Genomic DNA, 25918 nt, shown 5'->3' on the forward strand with positions numbered 1-25918 from the left:
GAGAGTCATAGTTAAGGGTGGCCTTAAACTTATGGCTAGCCTTGAACTCATGGCACCTTCTGCCTCAGTCTCCAGAGTTCCGGTTTGCAGGCATGGGGCACCATGCCAAGCTTTAGTTCTTCTGGGGGGTGACATCCATAGTATACTACCTTACCACCTCCAGGTGAGAACATATGTGTGACTATTCAGTTGGTAGTTTGCATCCCTGAGAAATGTAGGGTTCAAACTATTACCTGGATTACAATTTTGCTACACATTGTTTTTGTTAAGGAAACACATTTACAGGCCAGCGATGTAGGTAAGTTACAGAGTCCTTGCCTGCATTTGAACTACAAGAAATAAAGCAAAACAATAATGAAAACTCAGCTATGTATGTTGGCACACAAGCTTATAATCCTGACACTTGGAAAGGTAATGCTGGGTGTGTCTTCTGTTCACTGTGAAGCCCCATATTCAGCTATCAGATCATAGTTGCTTAGTAAAGATTTGGAGAATTTATTTAATCCTATATTGACAATGGGCACTTGCTGTTCAAAACAGTGTTCAACTACAGGATCAAGAACTGCCAAGTCTGAGAAGGGGCGGGGTCCATTACCATGGCTTCCAGAAGTGCAGAGTCGCTCTGAAGGGCTGGACTCACTTTAGTAGAGGACTTTAGGTTTTGGAGAAAGACACAGCTAAGCAGAGGAGAGAAAAGTCAAAAAATAGTTCCATGCAAGTAAGCGTTTGTATTGGGCTTTTATACAGGCACAAAAATAAGAATGAAGTAAAAAGCTAACATTATCAGTGATTCTTTCAGTGTTTATCATATAAGACTTTCACAGCTGGGTAGTGGTGGCTAACAACTTTAATCCCAACACTTGGGAGGCAGAGGCAGACTGTGAGTTCAAGGTAGTCTGTCTACAGAGTGAGTTCCAGGACAGCCAGGATGGCACAGAGAAACCCTGTCTTAAACAAAATAATAATAATAATAATAATATATTCACACTTTGACTTTCCACAACTTAGTGCATGTGGCTCATAAGTGATGGTGAGAATATATGGAGAACAGGGTGGGTGAGTGCATATAGTTAATGCCTGTCTATACAAACTGATAAAATGAACACAGAGACCCAAAACTAGTAAGCCTGCACTGTCAAATGGCTTGGTCCTGGAAACCTAACTGGGGTAACACAGGGGTGAAGAAATGACACAGATACAGGAAAGCTGGGAGCTGGTTGCTGTGCTTGCTCTGGTGAGCACCTACTCAACTCAGAAACTCAGTCCCTTTATTATGTACAACATGGGGAAGAGGAGGAGGGTTAGCTAGTCTCTGTGGGAGGTCTCTGAAGGAAAGCAGCCTTGGGCTGTAAACATCAGGTAGGAGGAAGCATGGGTGGATGCATTCTACACACACTAACACACTGTCAACATCCACACTCCAGGGGAAGGGTCTGAGGCACTGAGATGCTTGACAGGGCCCTGCAGCTGTCAATAATGTACTTTCACTCCAGGTTTCCTGCTCCCCACATAGCACTGATGGACTCTAGCCTAGCTCCAGGTCAGTGAGAGACTCGAGACAGGGTGCAGTGATGGAGGGCATTCCATCACACACACACACACACACACACACACACACACACACACACACACACACACACAATAAAATAAATAAATTTCTAAGAGTGAAAAAAAGAGAAAATGCCATCTCTGTGGATAACTAGGGTACAGAGAGACAACAGAGAAACAAAACCTGGAGACTTATCTCAGCCTGGAATAGGGTCAGAGTGTGGGCTTCTCAGTCACCTCTGCTGTCTTTCCAGGGCTGTGCATCCACTCCCTAGAGGCAGAGCTAGGGCATTGGAACAGTCCTCTGGGCACCTCAATCTCGAAGGTCCTTGTTGCTGTCACTGACAGCTGAGGGGTAAACCAAGTGAGTGAAATAACACACTCCTGAGTGAGTCCGGGGACCTGCCCCCTGCCCCAGCCACCACCCCCATCCATGCTCCACGGAGCTCCTCTCTGCAACTGAGAAAGGAGCTGCACAGTAGGGAAGGAACTTTCTGACACCAAAGCCCTTATTGAAAGGTTGAGAGACAGGGAAAATACAGCAGTCTCTCACTGAGCAGACCACTCACTACTCTCAACAAGTGAGTGGAAGCAAAATAGCAGCATCAGGAAAAAAAATCAAGAACTTAATGATGTTGCAAGACATCAACCACAGTCACGCTAGCTGTGAGAATCCAGCAAGAGGACAAAGAGCTGACATCTAAATTAGTACTGAAACTAAGAATGAGCAAGTACCTGAAACAAAAGTTTAGAGTGCTGAGAGATAGAAAAATGATGCCCAAGATGTGATACTGCAGCCAGAAGAGCCACAGTCAAGGTTAGCATGGCACATCACAACAACAGCAGGCGGCTCTTCTGTGGTACATCTCTGCACATCCTTGAAGCATTTCAGCATGCACTGGAGAGGAAGCACTTGGAAACAAATGGGAATGAGTTACAAGCAAGTGTTGACCAGATCACTGAGATAGCAGTAACAATGAGAAAAAACATTGAAACTGACGAGATGCAGGCTTGCAAAGAACAGAGGTGAATATTTCAACTCCAAGAAACAGATACGTTTCATTGCCCTATGTGAATCTTGTCTGAGACTTCCCAAGATACAAAGGTTGGGAAAGAAACCCTTTATCAAGACTGCGTTTGGCATTGTATTTTTAGAAGCTTCATCAGGTTGTTTTGAGCACATGAGATCAACTGGCAAAATTGTAACTATTGAGAAAAATAAAAATGCCCTAGGTGAAGGGGAAGTGCTTCAGTCCATCAAGGCTGGAGACCCCTGCAGCTGCAAAAGGCTAAGTTCATTCTCAAAGTGTCTCTGAGCCTTTTTTCGACAGACTAGCTTGAGCCCACGCCTGTACCACAACACCCACGATACAATGTCAAGTTCAAAAGTTTCAGAGCAGTGTAAACTTATCTATGTTAGTGGAAATGTGCATCAGTACAACTAAGATCCCATACTTTCTTCTGTTTCTTCGAGAAAGACATATGAGCATTAGAAAATACATAGGCGAATATCAATAGGGCAACACTCAAAATAGCCCAAGCATTAAATCAACAGCACAGATAAATTATTGTATGCTTATTAAACTATACACTATGTGCCAAAAAAACAAGTGAACTAAAAACGTGTTCATACTTCTAAGCTAGTCTGAGAAACAATGTGAAACAAAACAAGCCAGCCTCTGAAGAACCATGCCCTATGCTTCCATTTATTTGAGCATCACAAACAGGCAAGCCAGTACTACAGGATGGACATTATAGTCACATCCATCTGGCCGCTAGGAGAAAGACAGCAGGAAGAAGTAAAGAGAGAACCCACAAGTCTCTCCCACTCAGCCTCTGCTGTCCCCTAGCCACACCCGACACCAGGAACCTGACTGTGTTGCTTTCTTTTGTGCTGCCTTGTTTAACTCTGTAAAGCTGTGTTGCTTTACTTGCCTAAAACACCTGATTGGCCAATAAAGAGCTGAATGGCCTATAGCAAGGCAGGAGAGGGAAATAGGCAAGGCTGCCAGGCAGAGAGAATAAATAGGAGAAATCTAGGGGAGGAGTGAAAAAAGGAGAAGGAGAGGAAGATGCCATTGGGCCAGTCACACAGCCAGCCACAGAGTAAGAAGGAAAGAAAGAAAATAGAACGAAGAAAGGTAAAAATCCAAGAGGCAAAACATAGTTAAAGAGAAGTGAAAACAGGATAATTTAAGTTAGAAAAGCTGACTAGAAAGTCAAGCTAAGACCAGGCATTCATAAATAAGATTAAGTCTCCATGTATTTATTTGGGAGCTGTCTGGAGCACCCCCAAAGATTAAAAAACAATCCACTAAACATAGGAAACAGAGAGGGCTAACTGGAAGTGTAGTAGCGCTATACACACTCAAAGCACACTTCCAGTGACTTACTTCTTCCAGCGTGGTTCCTCTACCTAAAAGTTCTATAACCTTCCCAAGCAATGCCACAAACTAGGGACCCGGGGTTCTGATATATGAGCTATGGCAGACATTTCTCATCTAAACCACCACAACCATACATGAAAATATTCTGGATACTAACATAAAGACAGTTGGTAATTTAAAATAAAAAAGTGGCAGAAGGAACAAAAAAAAATTTCACATAAAGATGGAGTTGATAGATTTTTTTTTTTAGAAAAAGCTCTAAATGAAACTAGACTGCATCTTAACTTGTCAGCCCAAGGATTAAGAAGGCCCTGTCTTCCCAATTTACTACCTACTACACACAAATAAAAAGAAAAAAGTGAGTCCTGCTCTCAAGCATCTTCAAACTCACAATGAGAATGAAACAGTCTTAGTTAAGGAAGTTTAGATGGCATCTCACTATGGAGTCCCAGCTGGCCTCCAACACATGCTCCCAAGAGGAGGGGTTAATGGGAGTGAAAGGAAGACAAGTGAGGGTAACAGGAGGGTGGTGGTAAACATAACTGAAATACACTGTATATGGGTATAAAAATGTCAAAATTAAACCCATTATCACTTAAAATTAATATATAGTAACAGCCTTTAGAAGAATATGTCTAAGGATTTGTCCTACTATCACCATTCTATCTCACAAACAGATAGTTATCTTTAAAAGTTAAACAAATTAAACTTAAATTCTTCTAACATCAAAATAACGTAGCACAACTTTACTTATGCTTCAGATGTACAAAGGGCACCTGTGGAACTAAACCGAACAGCGGGCTTCCATGCGGTTACGCTCTCCGAACCTGCAAAGGCTGCCATACCAAAAGACATCTTCAACTGGGCTTTTCTGTATTAACTGAAAACTGCTTAACTTTAAAAATAAACTGGTCACTTGTACTAAATGATTTCATATTAAACAAAACCACACAGGGTCTTCTCTGAGAACTAGGACTAGAGGTGTGCACCACTGTGTCCAGTAAAACACTCACTTTTAACTCTGCACATACTGGTATTTAGTTCTGAAAAAATTCTTGATAATTACTTAGTAAAAATAACAAATTTCTTCTTGCAACTGAACATTTCTAGAGAGTTTTTTATGTATAGAAAGTGAGTTAAAAAAATTTAAAAAAAAAAGAAAGTGAGTTAAAATAAACTTTGCGGGAGAATTAGCTGTATTCTGTCAATCATATTTTAATAAAATGCTGATTGGCCAGGCAGGCAGAATAGGCGGGAAAGCCAGACAGGAAGTAGGGGTGGAGCAATGAGAACAGGAGAATTCTGGGAAGCAGAGAAGTTCCTCTGCCATTCCTGCGCAGACCACTGAAGAGGCAGCATGTAACTTGCCCAGCTGAGAAAGGTATGGAGCCCATGTGCTAACATAGATAAGGATAATGGGGTAACATAAGTTATAAGAGCTAATAAGTAGCCTGACCTAATGGGCCAATCAGTTTATAACCTTATGGAGTCTTGTGTGTGATTCTCTTTGGGATTTGCCGGCTGTTGGGTACCGGGCGGGATGGGAAACCCCAACAAGCTGGCCCCCTCATGTTACAAAACTTGAAGCACAGAAGGGGAATGAGAATAGCCCAATTTACTGGTTCCATTCCCAGCATTGGGAAAAGAAAATTTTTTAAAAAAAGAAATATTATGTGTGAAATCTTAGATATTGGAAATAGAACATTCTAAAAGCTTCTAGAAGAAACAGAACAGGGAAAGTAGTTTCTAATCAAAGGAATCAAAACAGTATGAAACTGCCACGCACACCCTGGACACTCATCACTTCAGAGGCTGATGCAGGAAGTCATGACTTCAAATTCAACTGGGCTACATAGACAGTTTGGAATGGTATGAGCTATATAGCAAGACCCTGTCTTTAAATATATATTGCCTGATGGTGGCACATGCCTTTAATCCCAGCACTCAGGAGGCAGAGGAAGGCAGATCTAGGTAAGTTCAAGGCCAGCCTGGTCTACAAGAGCTAGTTCCAGGGGGAACTGAATCCAGACCCCCTTCAATTCCCTAAGCTTTTCTGGCCATCCAGTGGGGTGAGTTCCCTGCTGCTGGCTTTCTTTACCCCATTCCACCCTGCCCCCAAGCACTCCTTTTCATCTGCAAGGTTCTTGGATTTCCCAACATAGCCTGCTTCAGGGCTAAGGGGTCTGGAGAGGCAGCAGGGAGTATTCCTGCCTCTGGGGCTTCTTTCTACTATTCCACCCTGCCCCCAAGCCCGCCTTTTTGTCTGTGAGGTCCTTAGAACCCTGCAAGAGACCCTGCTCCGGTGCTAATGGGATCTGGAGAGGTGAGTAAGTGGCCACACAGCCAGACAGTCCAGGAGGACTGAATCCAGGCCCCTAAGCTAACCATCAGGGTGAGTTCCCTGCTGCTGGCTTTCTTTACCCCATTCCACCCTGTCCCCCAAGCCCGCCTTTTCATCTGCAATGACCTTAGAAACCCCCACACAGCCTGCTTCAGGGCAGAGAAGATCTGAGAGTCTGCTCCAGTGCTGAGGGGACCTAAGAGAGGGCAGGCCAAGAAAAACTCCCAAGTACACAGTCACCCACAGCAAAAATTGGACCAAGATGCCAAGTCTCTGCCGGCCTCATTTGAAGGAAGAGATGGGCAGGTACCAATGCAAGAATTCCTCCAACATGCTGAAAAGTAACATGATAACACCAGAATCCAGCGAACATAAAACAGGAAAACTTGAACATCCTAAACCAGAATAAGTAGGAAAAATCGTCTTTAAACGTAATCTTATAAAAATGATAGAGACCCTTAAACAGGAAGTGAAAAACTCCCTTAAAGAAATGGAAGAGAAGACAAACAAAAAGTTAGAAGAAATTAATAAATCCCTCAAAGATATCCAAGAAACCCAAGAAAAAGCAATCAAACAGGTAAAGGAAACAGTTCAAGACTTGAAGACCGAAATGGAGGTAATGAAGAAAACACAAACTGAGAGATAGCTGGATATGGAAAATCTGGGTAAATGAACAGAAACTACAGAGACAAGTATAACCAACAGAATACAAAAGATAGAAGAAAGAATCTCAGGCGCTGAAGATACTATAGAGGAAATAGACTCATTGATCAAAGAAAACAGCAAATCAAAAAATTCTTAACACAAAACATCCAGGAATTCTGGGAAACCATGAAAAGACCAAACCTAAGAATAATAGGGGTAGAAATAGGAGAAGAATTCCAGCTCAAAGGCCCAGAAAATATATTCAACAAAATTATATAAGAAAACTTTCCCAACCTAAAGAAGGATATTCCTATGAAGGTACAAGAAGTTTACAGAACACCAAATAGACTGGATCAAAAAAAATCCCCTAGCCATATAATAATCAAAAAATAAAACATACAGAATAAAGAAAGAATATTAAGAGCTGCAAAGGGAAAAGGTTAAGTAACATATAAAGATAAACCTATCAGAATTACACCTGATTTCTCAATGGAAATCATGAAAGCCAGAAGGTCTTGGATAGATGTGCTGCAGACACTAAGAGACCATGGATGCAAGCCCAGACTACTACACCCAGCCAATCCTTTTTTTCACCATCAATGAAGAAGACAAGATATTCCAGGACAAAAACAGATTTAAACAATACGTATCCACAAACCCAGCCTTACAGAAAGTACTAGAGGAAAACTTCAACCCAAGGAAGCCAACAACACCCACAATAGCACAGACATCTAACAACCCTCCACCAACACAACTCAAAGAAGGGAAACACACAAACACTACCACCAGGAAAAATAACCAGAGTTAACAACCACTGGTCATTAATATCATTTAATATCAATGGACTCGATTCACCTATTGGCGCCCACGTGGATAACTGAATCCACAGAAAGCTTGAGAAAGCTTGGGAAAGAATAGAGTAAAGAATGTTTTCTTGGTAGCAGCAATTTCTCGGGTCTGCTCTGCTTGCTAGAGGCAAGCAAGTGCTCTCATCTAAGAGAGGCTTCCTGACTCAGCTTTAGCTGCAAAACCTTGCAGCTCATTAAGAGGTCCTGCCACGAAACACTTAAACGGTGAAAAGATGAACGCATGCTTTTTGGTTTTAAGCTGTAGCAGGAAAAAAGCTGTGCTGTTTTAAAATGCTGGTTTTCTGGGCTGTCCTGCCAGGGCAAACTCTGGCTCTTTCAGGCAGGCAGTCCGACTGAGTGTGGTCTGTGAGCAGAATGCTGCAGCTTGCTGGCAAGGACCTTGAAACGCCATAGAGTTGTGGCAGTGAACACAGCTCTGGCTGGTACCTCAGCCATGATGCTGTAAAGCTAAATAATGGGCTGGATCTAACTGTCAAAGCCACGGCTTTAGTCCTACCGATATTGCTTGGTAAATTAAAGACTCATGTAGTCAGAAAAAGAGAGATATACAGTAAAGAGAGATTCAAAGAAGAAAACCTCTAAATGGTTTATAGTGTGTTACAAACAAATGCAGGATAAAAGTTAAAGTTCTTAAAGTAAAAAGAGAGTAGTTAGGTGTGGTGGTACACACCTTTAATCCCAATGCCTGGGAGGTAGAGGCATATTGACCTCTGTGACTTCAAGGGGTAGAGGTAGATTGACCTCTGTGACTTCAAGGTGTGGTAGCACACACCTTTAATCCCAATTCCTGAGAGGCAGAGACAGAAGGATCTCTGAGTTCAAGGTGTGGTAGCACACGCCTTTAATCCCAGCACTGGAGAGGCAGAGACAGACAGATCTCTGTGAGTTCAAGGACAGCTTGGTCTACAGAGTTATTCCAGGACAAAGATATACAGAGAACCTGTGTCAAAAAGTAAAAGTAAAAATAAAAGAAATAGAGGTTAAAAATAAAGCTGCAAAAAGATGGAAAATACACAGAGAATCTTGATACTGTATGCTATTATGCTCTCTTTGAATTGTTTGAATGCTGAGGAAGGAGCAACAGCTGCTAAAAGATATTTGTTTATAAATGCTGCTGAACTAATCCAAGATAGATATGTTGAAAACACCTTGACTTCTGAATTTGGATCTAAGGATATGATACTTTGGAAAGCAGGTTCTTCTTTTGTTTTCACAGAGGATGAGACCCTGTGGATTGCATCTATCCCAATATGGTATGATAGACCACACCCTCCTGAAAGGTTTCTGTGAACACCCTCAAAAAATTACTTCACTCAACTGCTGACTGAGATGAACCTGGCAGACAGGTTATACAATGAAAGACCTGATTAACTGCGCCCCTATACAGCAGAAGAAGTTTGGAGAGAAATAAATACGTCCATATTCCCAAATTTTGCTTATAAATGTTCTTTTACATTTAAAGGGGGATATGATATAGATATGAATAATTTGCATTGGTATGGATTTTAAGATCAGTTTTATTACATGTGTATATATTTCTGATTTTGATTGTGTAGTTCATTTAAAAATGCAATGTATAATTAAAAATATAGGTTGTTAATGGATAATCATTGATAATAGTCAAGCTTGTAGTAATGTTAGTCTGATTTTCTAGAAGTGCATAGATATATTTCAGATAACATTCATATCTTTCAAAGACTACAGAACATGGCATTTAATGTTTTAGTAACTTAGGACTTTTCATGACAATGAGACACGTCTGCTCCTGGCAGCACCAATCTACTTCAAGAGGAAGATGGGCATCGAAGAGGCTCCTTATGGAGTTGGTTAGCCATCTGGGCAAGAAACTGCTCTTGCCTGGACTGTTATATAAACTGGACACAGAGAACCTGCAGAGAGAGGACTGTTGAACTTGCCTAAAGGTGAGATGATCTTTCGGGGTTCCTGATTCATGAAAGAGTCTGTGAGACATACTGCAGGACACAGCAGATAGTGACTGAACTGCCTTTGAAATTGCCTGCTTCATGGAAATGTCTGCTGGATATTATGAGCCTAAAGGCCGAAAATGGATGCCCCAACGATACAGAGGAACTTTGGGTGACTGTCCAGGCAGCGAGATGTCTCTGTCATTTCTAGAGTTTTGGAAGTTGCTTACTTCTTGTTTACTTAGGTAATATATCCTTCTGGAGTCTTTGATGGAGTTGAAGAATGGATAGTCATAGTTATAGTTCTCCATTATTATGATAAAGATATAGTTATAAATATTGTGACTGTAATTCTTGCTTGATAACTGTTTTGTTATGCGTAATTTTCCTATGTTAAAATGAAAGCCTTTCTTTTTTGCTTAAACAGAAAAAGGGGAAATGATGGAGGAGGGTTATCTGTCTATTGTGTTATTTTCATTGGTCAATAAAGAGACTGCCTTGGCCCTTTGATAGGACAGAAAATTAGGTAGGCGGAGTAAACAGAACAGAATGCTGGGAAGAGGGCAATGAGGCAGAAGTCATGGAGCCAGCCACCAGGTCAGACATGCTGAATCTTTTCCGGTAAGCCACCACCTCGTGGTACTATACAGATTATTAGATATGGGTTAATATCAAGATATGAGAGTTAGTCAGTAACTAACTCTATAGAGATAATGGGCCAGGCAGTGCTTAAATGAATACAATTTGTATGTTGTTATTTCTGGGACTAAGCTAGCCGTGCGGGAGCTGGGTGAGGCGAAAAGCAGGCCTGCCCGCAACTCTTCACTACAACCTATAAAAAGGCACAGGTTAAGAGAATGGATACGAAAACAGGATTCAATATTCTACTGTTTACAAGAAACACACCTCAACCTCAAAGACAGACACTACCTCAGAGTAAAGAGTTGGGAAAAGGTTCTCCAAGCAAACGGACCTAAGAAACAAGCAGGTGTAGTTATCCTAATATCTAACAAAATTGATTTCAAACTAAAATCAATCAGAAGAGATGGAGAAGGATACTTTATACTTATAACAGGAACAATTCATCAGGATGAAGTATTAATCCTGAATATCTATGCCCCTAATATAAAGCACCTACATATGTAAAAGAAACATTACTAGAACTCAAATCACACATCAAACCCCACACACTAATAGTAGGAGATTTCAACACTCCTCTCTCACCAATGGACAGGTCAACCAGACAGAAACTTAACAGAGAAATAAGAGAACTAAGAGATGTAAGGAATCAAATGGACTTAACAGACATCTATAGAACATTCCACCCAAACACAAAAGAATATACCTTCTTCTCAGCACCTCATGGAACCTTCTCAAAAATTGATCACATCCTCAGTAACAAAGCAAACATTCACAGATACAAAAAAATTGGAGTAATCACCTGTGTCTTATCGGATCACCATGCAGTAATGTTAGAATTTAACAATTTCATCCCCAGAAAGCCTACAACCTCATGGAAACTGAACACCCCTGGGTCAAGGAAGAAATAAAGAAAAAAAATTAAAGTCTTCCTTGAATTCAACGAAAATGAAGACACAACATATCCAAACCTATGGGACACTATGAAAGCAGTGCTAAGAGGAAAGTTCACAGCAGTAAATGTCCACATAAAGAAAACGAAGAAAGCTCACAATAGAGACTTAACAGCACACCTGAAAGCTCTGGTGGGGGGGAGAAACAGACTGATCCAGGAGGAGTAGAAGACTAGAAATAATCAAACTGAGGGCTGAATCAACAAAATAGAAACACACAAAACAATCCAAAGAATCAATGAAACAAAGAGTTAGTTCTTTGAGAAAATCAACTAGATTAACAAACCCCTATCCAAACTAACCAAAAGGCAGAGAGAGAACACTAAAATTAACAAGTTCAGACGTGAAAAGAGGGACATAACAACAGACACTGAGGAAATTCAGAGAATCAATAGGTCTTACTACAAAAGCCTGTACACCACAAAATTGGAAAATGTAAAAGAAATGGACTTTTTTTAGATAAATACCATATACCAAAATTAAATCAAGACCGGGTGAACAATTTATATAGACTTATAAGTTGTGAGGAAATGGAAGCTGTCATCAAAAACCTCGCAACCAAAAAAAGCCCAGGGCAAGATGGTTTTAGTGCAGAATTCTACTATAACTTGCAAGAAGAGCTAATATCTATACTCCTTAATGTGTTCTATATAAAAGAAACAGAAGAGTCATTGCCAAACTCTTTTTATGAAGCTACAGTTACCCTGATACCAAAACCACACAAAGGCTAAACCAAGAAAGAGAATTACAAACCAATCTCATTCATGAGCATTGATACAAAAATTCTCAGTAAAATAATGGCAAACAGAATCCAAGAACACATCAAAAAAAATCATCCATTATGATCAAATAGGCTTCATCCCAGAGATGCAGGGCTGGTTCAACATATGAAAATCTATCAGCGTAATCTATCATATAAATAAACTGAGAGGAAAAAAACCATATGATAATTTCATTAGATGCCAAAAAGGATTTGACAAAATTCAACACCCCTTTTTGATAAAGGTCTTGGAGAGATTAGGGATACAAGGATCATATCTATATATAATAAAAAGCAATATACAGCAAGCCAACAGCTAACATCAAATTAAATGGAGAGGAACTCAAAGCCATTCCACTAAAATCAGGAACAAGACAAGGCTGTCCACTCTCTCCATATCTCTTCAATATAGTGCTTGAAGTTCTAGCAATATCAATAAAGACAACATAAGGAGATCAGTGGGATTTGAATTGAAAAGAAAGAAGTCAAACTTTCGTTATTTGCAGATGATATAATAGTGTACATAAGTGACCACAAACACTCTACCAGAGGACTCCTACATCTGATAAATACCTTCAGTGATGTGGCAGGATACAAGATCAACTCAAAAAAATCAACAACCCTCCTATACGCAAAGGATAAAGAAACGGAGAGGGAAAACAGAGAAACATTACCTTTCACGATAGCCACAAATAGCATAAAGTATCTTGTGGTAACTCTAACCAAGAAAGTGAAAGATTTATTTGACAAGAACTTTAAGGCTTTGAAGAAAGAAACTGAAGAGGATATCAGAAAATGGAAGGCTCTCCCATGCTCTTGGATTGGTAGGATCAACATAGTAAAAATGGCAATTCTTCCAAAGGCAATCTATAGATTCAATGCAATCCCCATCAAAATCCCAACAAAATTCTTCACAGACCTTGAGAGAACAATAATCAACTTTATTTTGGAAAAACAAAAAACCCAGGATAGCCAAAACAATGCTATACAACAAAGGAACTTCTGGAGGCATTACTATCCCTGACATCAAACTCTATTACAGAGCTACAGTAATGAAAACAGCTTGGTATTGGCATAAAAACAGAGACAATGACCGATGGAATCGAATTGAAGACCCAGATATTAATCCACAAACCTATGAACACCTGATTTTTGACAAAAAAGCTAAAATTATACAATGGAAGAAAGAAAGCATCTTTAACAAATGGTGCTGACATAACTGGATGTCAACCTGTAGAAGAATGAAACTAGATCCATATCTATCACCATGCACAAAACTCAAGTTCAAATGGATTAAAGACCTCAATATAAATCCAACCACACTGAGACTGATAGAAGAGAAAGTGAGAAGTAGCTTGCAATACATGGGCACAGGAGACCACTTCCTACATATAACCCCAGTAGCACAGACAATAAGAGCAACAATGAATAAATGGGACCTCCTGAAACTAAGAAGCTTCTGTAAAGAAAAGGACACAGGCATTAAGACAAAAATGTAACCTACTGAATGGGAGATCTTCACCAACCCCACATCAGACAAAGGTCTGATCTCCAAAATATATAAAGAACTCAAGAAGATAGACATTAAAATTCTAAATAACTCAATTAAAAAATGGGGTACTGAACTGAACAGAGAATTCTCAACAGAAGAATTTCAAATGGCCAAAAGATACTTCAGGACATGTTCAGCTTCCTTAGTGATCAACAAAATGCAAATCAAAACAACTTTTAGATACCATCTTACACCTGTCAGAATGGCTAAAATCAAAAACACCAATGATAGCCTATGTTGGAGAGGATGTGGAGCAAGGGAAACACTCATCCATTGATGGTAGAAATGCAAACTTGTGCAACCACTTTGGAAATCGGTGTGGTAGTTTCTCAGGAAATTGGGAGTCAACCTACCTCAGGATCCAGCAAAACCACTCTTGGGAATATACCCAAGAAATGCCCAATCATATTACAAAAGTATTTGTTCAACTATGTTCATAGCAGCATTATTTGTAATAGCCAGAACCTGGAAACAACCTAGATGCCCCTCAATCAATGGAAGAATAGATAAAGAAAGTGTGGCACATCTACACATTAGAGTACTACTCAGCGGTAAAAAAACAATGACATCTTGAATTTTGCATGCTAATGGATGCAAATAGAAAGCATTATCCTGAGTGAGATAACCCAGGCCCAAAAATATGCATATGGTATGTAATCACTCATTAGTGGACTCTAGCCATAAACAAAGGACATTGAGCCTATAGTTCACAATCCTAGAGAAGCTAAGTAATAAGGTGAACCCATAGAAAAACATATATAGATCCTCCTGGAAACTAGAAGCAGACAATATCGCCAGGCAAAAGTTGGGAGCATGGGGGTGTGAGTAGGGTAGGGGGAAGAGGAAAGGGGGAGAGAGAAGGGAGAAGAGGAGGGTTGGGGAGAGCTTGGGGAGTGGGATGCTTGAGATGGAGGAAGGATGGATATGGGAGCATGGAAGAAGATATCTTAATTAAGGGAACCATTTTGGGGTTGGCAAGAGGCTTGACTCTAGAGGGGTTCCCAGGAGTCCACGGGGATGACCCCACCTAGGACCCTGGGTAGTGGAGGAGAGGGTGCCTGAACTGGCCTTGTCCTGTAGTCAGACTGATAACTATCTTGAATATCACCATAGAACCTTCGTCCAGATGGAGATAGAAACAGAGACCCACATCAAAGCACTTGCCTGAGCTCCCAAGGTCCAGTTGAAGAGCAGAAGGAAGGAGAATATGAGCAAGGAAGTCAGGACCATGAGGGTTTGGTCTATCCACTGAGACAGTGTGCCTGAGCTAATGGGAGCTCACCAAATCCAGATGGACTGAGACTGAATGAGCATGGGATCAAACTGTACTGTCTGAATGTAGCTGACAATTGGGGCAGACTGAAGAGCCAATGATAATGATAATGGCACTGGGATTTGTCTCCACTACATGTACTGGCTTTTTAGGATCCTAGTCTGTTGAGATGCACACCTTCCTAAGCCTGGATGGAGGCGGGAGGGCCTTGGACTTCCCAGGACAGGGTACCCTTAGGTACCCTTAGGAATGGAGGAAGAAGAGGGAGGGTGAGTAGGGGAGTGGGGAGGGTGAGTAGGGGAATGGGAGGGAAGTGAGAGGAGGGGAGGAAGTGGAAATTTTGTTTGGTATTATTTTTAAAGTAATTAAAAAATAATAATCTTCTGGGGGAAAAAAAGAGCTAGTTCTAGGACAGGCTCCAAAGCAGCACAGAGAAATGCTGTCTTGAAAAACCAAAACCAACCAACCAACAAACAAACAAACAAAAACCACATATATATTGACCCAGTGAAAACCAAGTCTAACTATGAGAGGAAAGCTAGACAGGGAAGATGTCGTGGGAGGAAAGAGATGAAGATAAAGTATGTGTCCTTCATAGTGGGAACCGGTGGAGTGGGCAGAGACTATCCACAGATAAAGCAGGTTTGAGAGCAGTGACGGAATAACTCCTAAAGAACATTCAAAGTTAAGGGAATTCATCTTGCTCACTTGGGATAAAACCTGGTGTGATCTTCTAATGGGTCGTCACCTTCCTCCCATTTCCACATATATACGCCACAGGAGAAACATTGGACAGTGTCCCTTAAGCCTAGAAGTAAGAAAATGTGGTCAGTGTTACTCCAAAACATGCGTATCAACTCACACGCAGATAATAACTCAAGGTCTTGAGAGTAAAATCCTATTTGCATCCCCAATTGAATTGTGCGGCAAAGTCATGCATGGGTCATCAGGAACAACAGTTCAAAAGGGACTCTCGGTCCTCCAATGGGGAGGCCAGCAACAGTCACTGAATGCTCCTATTTACTCTGTATTTTGACCATCTCAGCCCTGTCATTCTAAGAGATTTTCAAAGAACAGAAGCTCCGTGGGAGTACAGATTTCTGTCTGATTTGGACAATGATGAGACGGTGGACTCTCACAGACAGGCAATCAATAGCATTTGCTTAAGAATGAATAAGAAAGAATACACATGAGGATCAGAGGTGGAGAAACACAGGAGTGAGCTTAGGGGCTCTCTGTAAGTGAGATCGTGAAGAATTAATTACTTGTCTCTTCCCACGTTATTTCCAGGTCTATTTCACTAAAAATAGGAGCACATCGCCCACGAGACCTGATGAAGGCTGGCAAGAGGAGATGCAATAAAGAAGGGACAAAGGGTTAAGACTGTGAGGTAAAAAGATCATTCATGCCAGTGGAATGCGTCTGTTAGGTAAAGTGTCTCCACAATCCACATTCTGAACTGCTCTGACAACCGTACATTATTATGTTACCACAGTGACAGAGCTACACAAAACTCCATCTCAACTCAGGAGTGCACCTGGTAGGAGGAACACTAGCAAGATAACCAGGGAGGGCATCGGATCTTTTCCTTCCTCTCCTTGTACTTTAGGCAGTGACCCAGCTGAGGGGAATGAGTTTCGTATATTACCAAGTGGAGCTTCTGAGGGGCAGCAGCCAAAGAGAGATGAGGAACTTGTGGAAGATCCTTCATAGGTTGATACTAAGGAAATGAACATACACCACACTCACAAACACACATAAGAAAAAGAAATATGAGCACAATTCTCTTGCGCCAATTTCTGGAAACTTCTAGGGTATTGGGGTCAAGATACAAGGGAAAGAAGGGTGTAGATACAAAAAGTCATGATAATTATCCCAAACAGACTACAGCGCTCACTGTCATCCCAGACCTCGGGCTTCAGGTTCGGAGGCTGAGCACGAAGGGAGCTGTGGGAAACCGAAGGTCTTATGGGGCAGCCAAGAGATCTGGGAGGAAGGAAGGAGAGTGGAGGCTGCTGAGTGGAGGAAAACGCAAGACCTGGACCAGAGCATCTGATGGACACAAATACTGACTCACCTGTGTAGAAAAGACCTGCTCTGACCAGATCTTCAATAGCCGCAGGTGACTTGTGGGGCCAGTCCTTAAAAGTGTCCAGTCTTAGCTCTTCATTAGCAAAGACACTATCATTGCAGTAAGCTTGGGAGTTGTGGGGAGAAAGAAAAAACAGATGTATGTGAGACCAGCATTTGAAAAGTTCAAGTTAGCTGTGTGTGTAGGTGGAATGATCTGATGCACTGTGCTTGCATCAAAATAATTGAGAGTGGTTAGAAAAAGCACAAAAGAATAAAAGATACAATCCAAGAATAACTAAGAAAAAATATTTTTACAGTCTAGATGCCTTTATTTTATTTTACTTTTTACTTCTATCAAACCACGGAATAATAGGGAATAGCTCCCTAGTACCACGATGTGTGTTCTCTGGGTGGAGCAGGCTGGTACTTCAGTTTCTCTTTGGCTTTCTTCCTCTGATCATTTTCCATCACTCATTTCAAAAAACATATTCACCTCTTAGTTTCTCTCTCCTCTTCCTCCTCCACCTCCCCCCTCACTGACATGTGTATGTATGGATTCCATGTGTGTACAGGTACCTGTATGTGTGTGGGTACATGTGCATTGTGGGCATGTACAAGTGGAGACCAGAAGACAACGTTCACTGTTATTTTTCAATATGCCCCTCCCCCTTTTTGAGTAAGTCCCTCATTTGCCTTGAACTCACTAAGCCAACTAGGTTGCTCAGCTATGGATGTCTAAGGATGGACATGTCTGCCTCCCGGTGCTATGATCACAGGCCCATACTGCCACACGTAGTTTTTTCACATGGATTCTGGAGACAGAGCTCAGGTCTTTGTTCTCTAAAGACCTTTGGTACTCCCAACCCTTATTAGTTTGTTTCATTTGTGGTTTTTGAAAACAGGGTCTTACTATGTAGCTTTGGCTAGCCTGGAACTCAACATGTAGACTAGGCTGGCCTTGAGCACACGGAAATGTGCCTGTCTCTGTCTCCTACATGCTGGGATTAAGTGTGTGCCATTACACCCAGCCCTTACTAGCTCTTAAAATGCTCGATACATATATTCTTTTGGCAAAAATCCTGCCCTTTGGGTCAACCAGATATGGCTGGACTTAGCTGCTCTTTTCTTACTCTTGGACGTGGGTCAACCAGATATGATGTCCTGACTGAACTTTTTTTTTAATATATAGGTCAACCAGTTAGTTGTTTTTTTATTGAACATGGAGGTTGACCAGTTGACTCTGTGGAATTTGTTTCTAAAACTTTTAAATGGAGGTTAACCTGTTGGCCTCTTAAATTTTTCTTCTTTAATAAGAACAGGGCTGGTGGTGCAATTTATTGAATTTTTTATTTTAAAATTTTAAAAATTTTATTTTTTAAATAAGAATGGGGTAGGCAGTATAATTTATTTTTTTCTTTTACTGATTTTTTAATATATATTAATACTGTGTACAGATTGACCTGTTGACTCTGTAGATTTTTTTTTCTAAAAGTTTTAGGTGGAGGTCAATTAGTCATCCTTTTAATTTTTTTATTTATTAAGGATGGGACAGCTGGTATAATTTGCTTGGCTTTGGCTTGTGTGTGTGTGTGTGTGTGTGTGTGTGTGTGTGTGTGTGTGTGTTGCTTTTTTCCTAAAGAAGCAGGGAAAAATAAATGACCAGGGAACTGTCTTTTTGCATGTATGCATATTTATTTGTTCATTTATTTATTGTTGTTATTTTTCTTTTCTCTCTTTTTGTGTTGTTTCTTTAAGAAAGAACAGGGACAAAAATCACAATCGGAGTCAACCAACTTGCCTCATTTATTTGCTTGTTTATTATTGTTTGTTTGCTTGCTTGTTTTGGAATGTAGATTGATTATTTTCTTCTTTCTCCTTCCTTCCTTCCTTCCTTCCTTCCTTCCTCCCTCCCTTTCTTCTTCCCTTCCTTTCTTCAGCCCTGCCTGGCTGTCCTGGAAACAGAACTGGCTAAAAACAGGCTGACTTTCAACTCACATTGGGGTTAAAGAGAGCCACCTGAAGAAGGCCCTGCTGGAGGGGTGGGGGGGGGGGTAATTCAGGTACCAAAGAGGCTGTATGGAGTCAGCAAACAGAGAGATGAGGAGAAGGACAGGAGGGCAGGATCTGAGAGTAAATTCGAATGGCTTCCAGCAGCATTTTATTGAGAAAAGATTCTACTTTTTATGCTGCATAGTTGCACATAGGATTAAACAGGGGATGAGGGGCCTGTGAACTGGGGTGTGGCTTCAGGTCAGGGGTTGAGGAGTCTAACAGTAATCTCAACAATAGGCACCAGTCTTATGTTAATGGAGGGCCTTAAGTTCCTCCCAAAAGAATGAGTGGAGACCCAAGCTTATCTAAATGCCTGAACTTGGGAAAAGGACTTCTGGGGAGCAGACACTTCCACTATGGTTTCTTAGTCTTACTGTATGCACCTATTCTCCTCACAGTGCTCCCAATAGGAAAGGTCATGAATCTTACTCCTTTCCCATGATACAGTACCATTCCGATTGTTCTGTGTTGATTAACTGAAACTTTTCGGGAATTTCTCAGCCCAAAGAATTATTTTGTTGAATGAGGCTACCATTATACACACTTTTATCCTCTACCAAAATTTCCCAAAGGGAAATTCATTAATGCATTTACTTTCATTAGAAATGAAAGTAAAAAGGTGCTGGAAAAGTGTGGTCTGCAATGTTAAAATGCTAGAACACTGTCAACATCAATGGTTACTGTAATTATCTGTTCTGCCTCCTTAAGAGACAAGCCACGCCCACTCCCTCCCCATCTGCTGAGACAGGATGATCTCCAGCTTCCAGTCTGAGTTCTCTCCCTTTTCCATCTCCCTCTTGAAGAGGCAGCTTCTGCCTCTCCCCACTTCTCCCCTTCCCCCACTTCTGTCTCTCCCTTCTGTTTCTCCCTTCTGTCTCTCCCTTCTGTCTCTGTCTCTCTCTCTCTCTCTCTCTCTCTCTCTCTCTCTCTCTTTCTCTCTCTCTGCTCTTCTCCCCTTTTCCCGTCCCCTCCATAACCCACCTAATAAATATCCAACCTCACTCTGTATGGTGTGCCTATCCATCTGTCTCTCGCCCACTGCCACATGGCTTACCGCTGGGGACCAGCCACCTCCGGAGACCAGCTGCATGGTTTTGTGCACAGTCCCTGCCTAGCTAGGACTGGCTGCTCTCAGGACCCACTGCCTGTCACCATGGGGGATCCCACAGCAAGGTACTCAGGGATCCGCAGCAATTTTTAATAATCCATTACAGTTACCATGTGGTCTATGCCACATAACTTCCTCTTGATCCACATGCCCTCTTCTACTGTATACTCAATAAAACAGACAATTACATGAATTAATTAATTAACTAATTAAAAATCCTGCCCTTAACAAGGTTGTTTACAATGGCACGAGGATGCTGTGTGAAAACAGACTATTCCAGTATTGCCATGCACTGAGGCCTGTGCAGCTTTGGACCTGATCCTGACTCAAAGACAAGGCAATAAATAAAGAACAGACATGTGTATAGAAAAGCTGGGCTTGGGTGGGCTGTACTTACTCTGATGGAGCAAGCACCAATTATGCAACAACCTGGAGCCTCCATGAGTTTATTCTATACTTCACAGGGGAGGGCTTAAGTGGTCTTCATAGGAAATCTCCAGTTATAAACATCAATAGTCTCTGGCTATAAACATCAGGGAGGAGAAAGCTAGTTCTTACATACACACCTCAATCATTCATACTCGTACTTACACACACACTGAATGTTCACACTCAGACCAGAAGGCTCTCCCCGCCCACTCTGAGCCTCACCCAGGGCCATTCCCATGGGTCTGAGGCATATGGGTCCATTCACTCAGGACTTACTTCATCTACTCCTTAAACACCCACTTCCTCTCTTCCCCACAGCTGTGGTAACATGTACGATCCTTTGGAACAGCGTATTCCCTATGTCTACAATATCACTATTCTTCGAGATTCTTGCATATGTAGTCAAAGAAACCGCTCTGCCTTCTAAAGACCTAGACAACAAACATTGGCTGCCTCTCCTTTTCCCTTGGTGTTTGTTATTTTAGCAAGTTACTGGAAAATGGTGAATCTTGCCAAAAGGATGTTTTGTCTAATTCAGCTTGTACTTTTTGAGACAGAATTTTGCTCTGTATCCCAGACTGGCCTTTTGAGACAGCATTTTTGCTATGTAGCTTAAACTTAGGGTCTTTCTGCCGTGGCATTCTGGATTTGGAGGTTCAGGTAGAGTCCACCATAAATGGCACTAACCCTGAATTCTGTTTTTTTTTTTTTTTCTATTTGTTTTGTCCTTGATAGAGAATGTCATGTATTGCATGCTGGCCTCTAACTCCATACCAGAGTCTAGGCTATCTATCTTTGAGCTCCTGGGGCCACCTCCCATGTACTGGAATCATAGGTATACAGCATCATAGGCAGGAGACCATAGAATTTTTGCTGTGCCATCATGGTTGTCTTCATCCTGTCCAGTGTCCTTTCCCATATGCATCCCCACCCTTGCCTTAGGGACTAAACTCAGAGACCAGCACACTCATTATAAATAGCGCTCTGTCACTGAGATGATTCCCCAACCTCCCCCACACTCTCTTGAGGTGGCAGGGATGGAACCCAAGGACACTGTCCATGCTGGGCAAATGGTCTCCCACTAAACCACATCCTGAGACCTGTTACTCAACTTTAATACAATTTAATCTCTTAACAGCACATTGAGCCATTAATCAATATTTTCAGGGACTGAGGATATAGGAAGAGTGCTTATCCAGCATGTGTGAAGACTTGGGTACCATCCACAGCATTGAAGAAGCCAGGGGTGGTGGAGTATGTCTGAAATCTTAGCCCTCAGGAGGTGGAAGCAAACAGATGAGAAGTTCAGAGTCTTTCTCTCTTCAGCTGTTTTAAAGGCGGTGGCAGTTAAATAAATGAGCCTGTCATATTTATCCATGCTTACCTACACAAAATCTATGACACTTCAGGAGTGGGTTGAGATACTTATCCATAAATCTGATGTCCTGAGTTCAATGCCTAATAGTGGAAGTGTGAATAAAATTCCTGGAAAGAATCTGTGTCTGTCAAGGTTGACTGATTACAACTTAAATGATGTGGCAGGTCAGAATGTTGCAGGTCCAGAGCATAATTATAGCTTCTTTGGGGCTATCTTTAATTCCCTAAATAGTCATTTCTTGTCTACCCCTGTGTCAGACCTAACATCCTGTGACTAACACACAAAAACCTCTTAAAATGTATGAGCTTACGAACCCAGGTTCTTGCGACCAAAAGTCTAAGTCATTAGACAGCTCCTGAGGCCAACAACTGAGAGTTCTCCACAGTGTTTCTAGCGATGTGTTTGAAAGTCACCTCGACTTATAACTTTCTTTGTTCCGAAACTATAAAAACTTCTGTGAAATTTCTTCCACTTTGGATTATGGAGTTTGGGGTGACACAAATCTATTTTCCTGGGCTCCAGTCACTTCTATTTGATTCCAGAGTAAACCATCTCATATCCCATTTGAGGTGATGTAGACAGCATGCGCTCGCAGACAAGCACTGAAAGGACCGGAATGTTAATCACACAGGCTTTTCTTCTTCAATGGAAGCACTGACACCTGTTTCCATCCAGAAGGCTGGAAACGGATGTGTTAATACCTGGTAATTTTTGCTATCCTGTAAAGCGAGCCCTTACTGAGTGCCCCAGAATCCTGAGCATCATCTCTCAATCAACAGAACCCACTCTCAAGAAAGAGGTCTCGTACTTTATGAAAGAATTTTGCTCTATTATATGTATTACAAGTTCTTTCCCCCATAGGCCCCTAGCCTGAGCACTGTTCTCAGTCAATAGAACACATTCTTCTAGGAAAATGTACAAAGAAATGAACTTTGCAAAGGAGCAGCCATGCCTAAAAATGTGTTGTAATAACTGTCACACGGAAATATTTTTCCTAAGTTTTACAGTGATTAAATGTGTAAAAAAAAAAAATGAATCACTTGACATCAGACTCCAAAAGTTTTGACCCAACTCCAGTTAAGTTGTGCTGACCTGAATTCCATTCTTGGCCTCACTGTTATTGTTTTTAATTCCTGGGGGGCCTGCCATCCAGCTCCCAAATAAATACACAGAGATTTATTCTTACTTATGAATGCCCAATCTTAGGTTGGCTTGTTACTAGTCAGCTTTTCTTAAATTATCCTGTTTCTCTTGAACTACATTTTGTCTCTGGGCTTTTTACCTTTCTTTATTCTATATGTCTTTCTTTCCTTCTTACTCCATGGCTGGCTGTGTGGCCTTTCCTTCTCCTTTTCTTGCTCCTTGCTCTTTCTCCCTCAACTCTAAATTTCTCCTCCTATTTATTCTCTCTGCCTGGCAGCCCTGCCTATTTCTCTCTCCTGCCTTGCTATTGGCCATTCAGCTTTTTATTTGACCAATAAGGTGTTTTAGAAAGACAAAGAACACAGCTTTACAGAGTTAAACAAATGCAACATAAAAGAACACAACACATCTTTACATCATTAAACAAATATTTTACAGCATAAACTAATGTAACACATCTTAAACTAATATTCCACAACACCTCACCTGGATCATTTTGCTGCAGCCATGACAGTTGCAGTACCCCCGCAAGATGGGATTTGTGTCTTTGCATTAACAGGAGAGAACCAAATGCCAAAAGTAGTCCTCTGCACCCACACTCTAGGGTACCCATATATATTACAAACACACCAAAAAAATCCTCTAACATGAAAATAAATAAAGCAGTTATTCTACATGCACATGTAGTTAGCATGCACACACACACACACACACACAATCAATCAATACAAAAGAATTTAAAACTGAGTCATTCCATAAAAGCAGAAATCACATGAAAAAAATTTAAAGGAGAAAATGAGTCAACTAAAAAATTAGAGAGTACACAAAAAAAATAAGTAAAAAGAAAGAAGCAAAACATTTGAAGTGTGCCTAAGGTTTTACCTGACACCATAGGTAATTCTCTTCTGACCCAGGAATTCAGAAAATGTTCTCCCTGTGGGAAAGAAATTCAGGTTACTGACTGATTTATTTATAAATATGCATCTGTCTGTGAGCTGCAGCTGAAGGACTCCCCCCCCCCCTCAAGCACTAAAACGACATTTCACTAGAGCAGCAGAAGTGCTGGCAAAGCAGACCTTTCGTTTGATTTCTATTGATCCTGGGAATTTTATGCAGTAGAGACCAGCAGCGAACGTTTACCCGTGCAAATGGGAGCTTTCTCAGAGTCGCTCTCAACAGACACGCAGCTCAGCAACAGAACTGCAGTCACACACACAGATGCATTTGACTCAGGGGGAACTGAGCCACGGGAAGGAAGCTCATCTCAGAAGGACCTTTCCAAATGAGCAACTCTCCTTCTAGAAAACTGGACCCAGACTTTCAGCCCTGCTCTCTGCAGACACAGCCTCTGAGTCATCAGCCATTACATTCTCCTTTGGCTTCTGTTTGGACTAAGTTTCCCACTGCTTACCACTAGTAAGTCCCTACTAGTTTAGACCCTAGACAACCCGGGGCAGGAGCCAGCTCTGAGAGCCCTGCTGTCACCAGGTACTAGGACAGAAGACTGGGTCGGGCATCCAGACAGAAGCAGCAGAAGAAGTAAGGGCAGCGGGCTCAGTCAGAGAGAAGACGGAGAAAGAAGCAGAAGCCACCCAAAGTCAGCCTGAAAGACCACGTCTACATGGTTGCAGCTTAGCAAGACTTATGCGTCTACACTCTGTGGATGAGATGCAGGAGTATGAAATCTATGAAAAAATAAAACTCCTCAATGAATCCACACCAGTGGAAAGAGTTTGCTCCTGTGAATTACCGTAACATGGACAAATCCCTCGTAGCTTTTAATATACTGGGCAATTTCCTCCGAGGATTTCTTACTTCGAAGAAATTCACACCTATAATTAAAATACATCCCAATAAATAGAGGTGTTCTCAAACACAATTAGCATTTGATAAAACCTATTGAACCACTGGACTTTATTCATCAGTAAAACTGTTAAAAAAAAAAAAAAAAGCCTTGCCCCAATTGTAGGCACAAGTCCTGCCCATGTCAAACCAGATGGGGCCCAGGACTAAGAGGGGATGTAGACACAGAGTTTGACTCTTAATCAAGAAGCTGTTTGCAAATGATCCCTGCTGATGAAGGGAAATCGGTTTCCTCCAGTGAAATGTCACTGGGTATAACAACCACACTCCAGGACAGGCCCCAGGCCCAGGAAGAGTTGGCCAACACAAAATGAACTCCATATTATTTTTATGGGCATTCCTTTCATTTGGGGGTTTTGTTTGGTTGTCTTACCAGTTAGTTAGTTAGTTAGTTATTTTGGTTTCCGTGTGTGTGTGTGTGTGTGTGTGTGTGTGTGTGTGTGTGTGTGTGTGTGTCAGTGCCTGTGTTGAAACACAGAAAACATAAAGTTGGCTGAGCAGTGTGGGGGTGAAGTGGGGAAGATCTGAGAAGAACTGGAGGGGTGAGGGGGGCATAATCAAAATATATTGTGTTAGAAAATTCACTCCAAACTTTTCTCATGAGAAGCACCATTGTCTTTTATTTACATTAGTGACAACACATGTGGTTATTTACAACCGAATCTTCAGATTACTTTTATTTCTATTTCATAATGAAGTGTCCCTGTGTGGCCCAGGCTAACGATAACCTCCTGGCCTGAAGCAATCTTCAGCCTCAGGGGCGGCTTCAGCTGTAAGCATACACCACAGCACTGTGTAGTCTTCTTAACCCAAAGGTGTAAAAAAAAAAAAGCATCAGAGAGACCGGCACAGAGACAGAGTGGGGGAACTTGGTCTCTCTGAGGATAAGCCTAGTTCCCATGGCAGATCAGTCACTAACAGTAAAGAGAAAATATGAAAATTCGTTGTACCATATTTCACCTACTAAACAAAAAGATCAT

At 41.4% G+C, this 25918-nt stretch overlaps 1 protein-coding gene across 8 annotated transcripts in view; it reads right to left on the reverse strand.

The window, feature by feature from the left end:
* LOC146891628 (baculoviral IAP repeat-containing protein 1a-like) overlaps positions 1-25918 on the reverse strand; it is a 68793-nt gene that overhangs the window by 25015 nt on the left and 17860 nt on the right. For 7 of the 8 annotated variants that reach the window (XM_087896833.1, XM_087896830.1, XM_087896832.1 and 4 more), the window contains 5 exons: positions 24826-24907; positions 23958-24009; positions 16970-17089; positions 15601-15700; positions 596-677 (listed from right to left, as the gene is read on the reverse strand). In XM_087896833.1, the coding sequence (XP_087752959.1) occupies positions 596-677; positions 15601-15700; positions 16970-17089; positions 23958-24009; positions 24826-24907 (436 nt within the window). The remainder of the gene's footprint in view (positions 1-595; positions 678-15600; positions 15701-16969; positions 17090-23957; positions 24010-24825; positions 24908-25918) is intronic. The other variant, XM_087896836.1, reaches the window with a different exon arrangement.

The sequence above is a fragment of the Myodes glareolus genome, chromosome 15, assembly GCF_982192425.1.
Source record: "Myodes glareolus chromosome 15, mMyoGla1.1, whole genome shotgun sequence".
Classification (NCBI taxonomy): Eukaryota; Metazoa; Chordata; class Mammalia; order Rodentia; family Cricetidae; genus Myodes; species Myodes glareolus.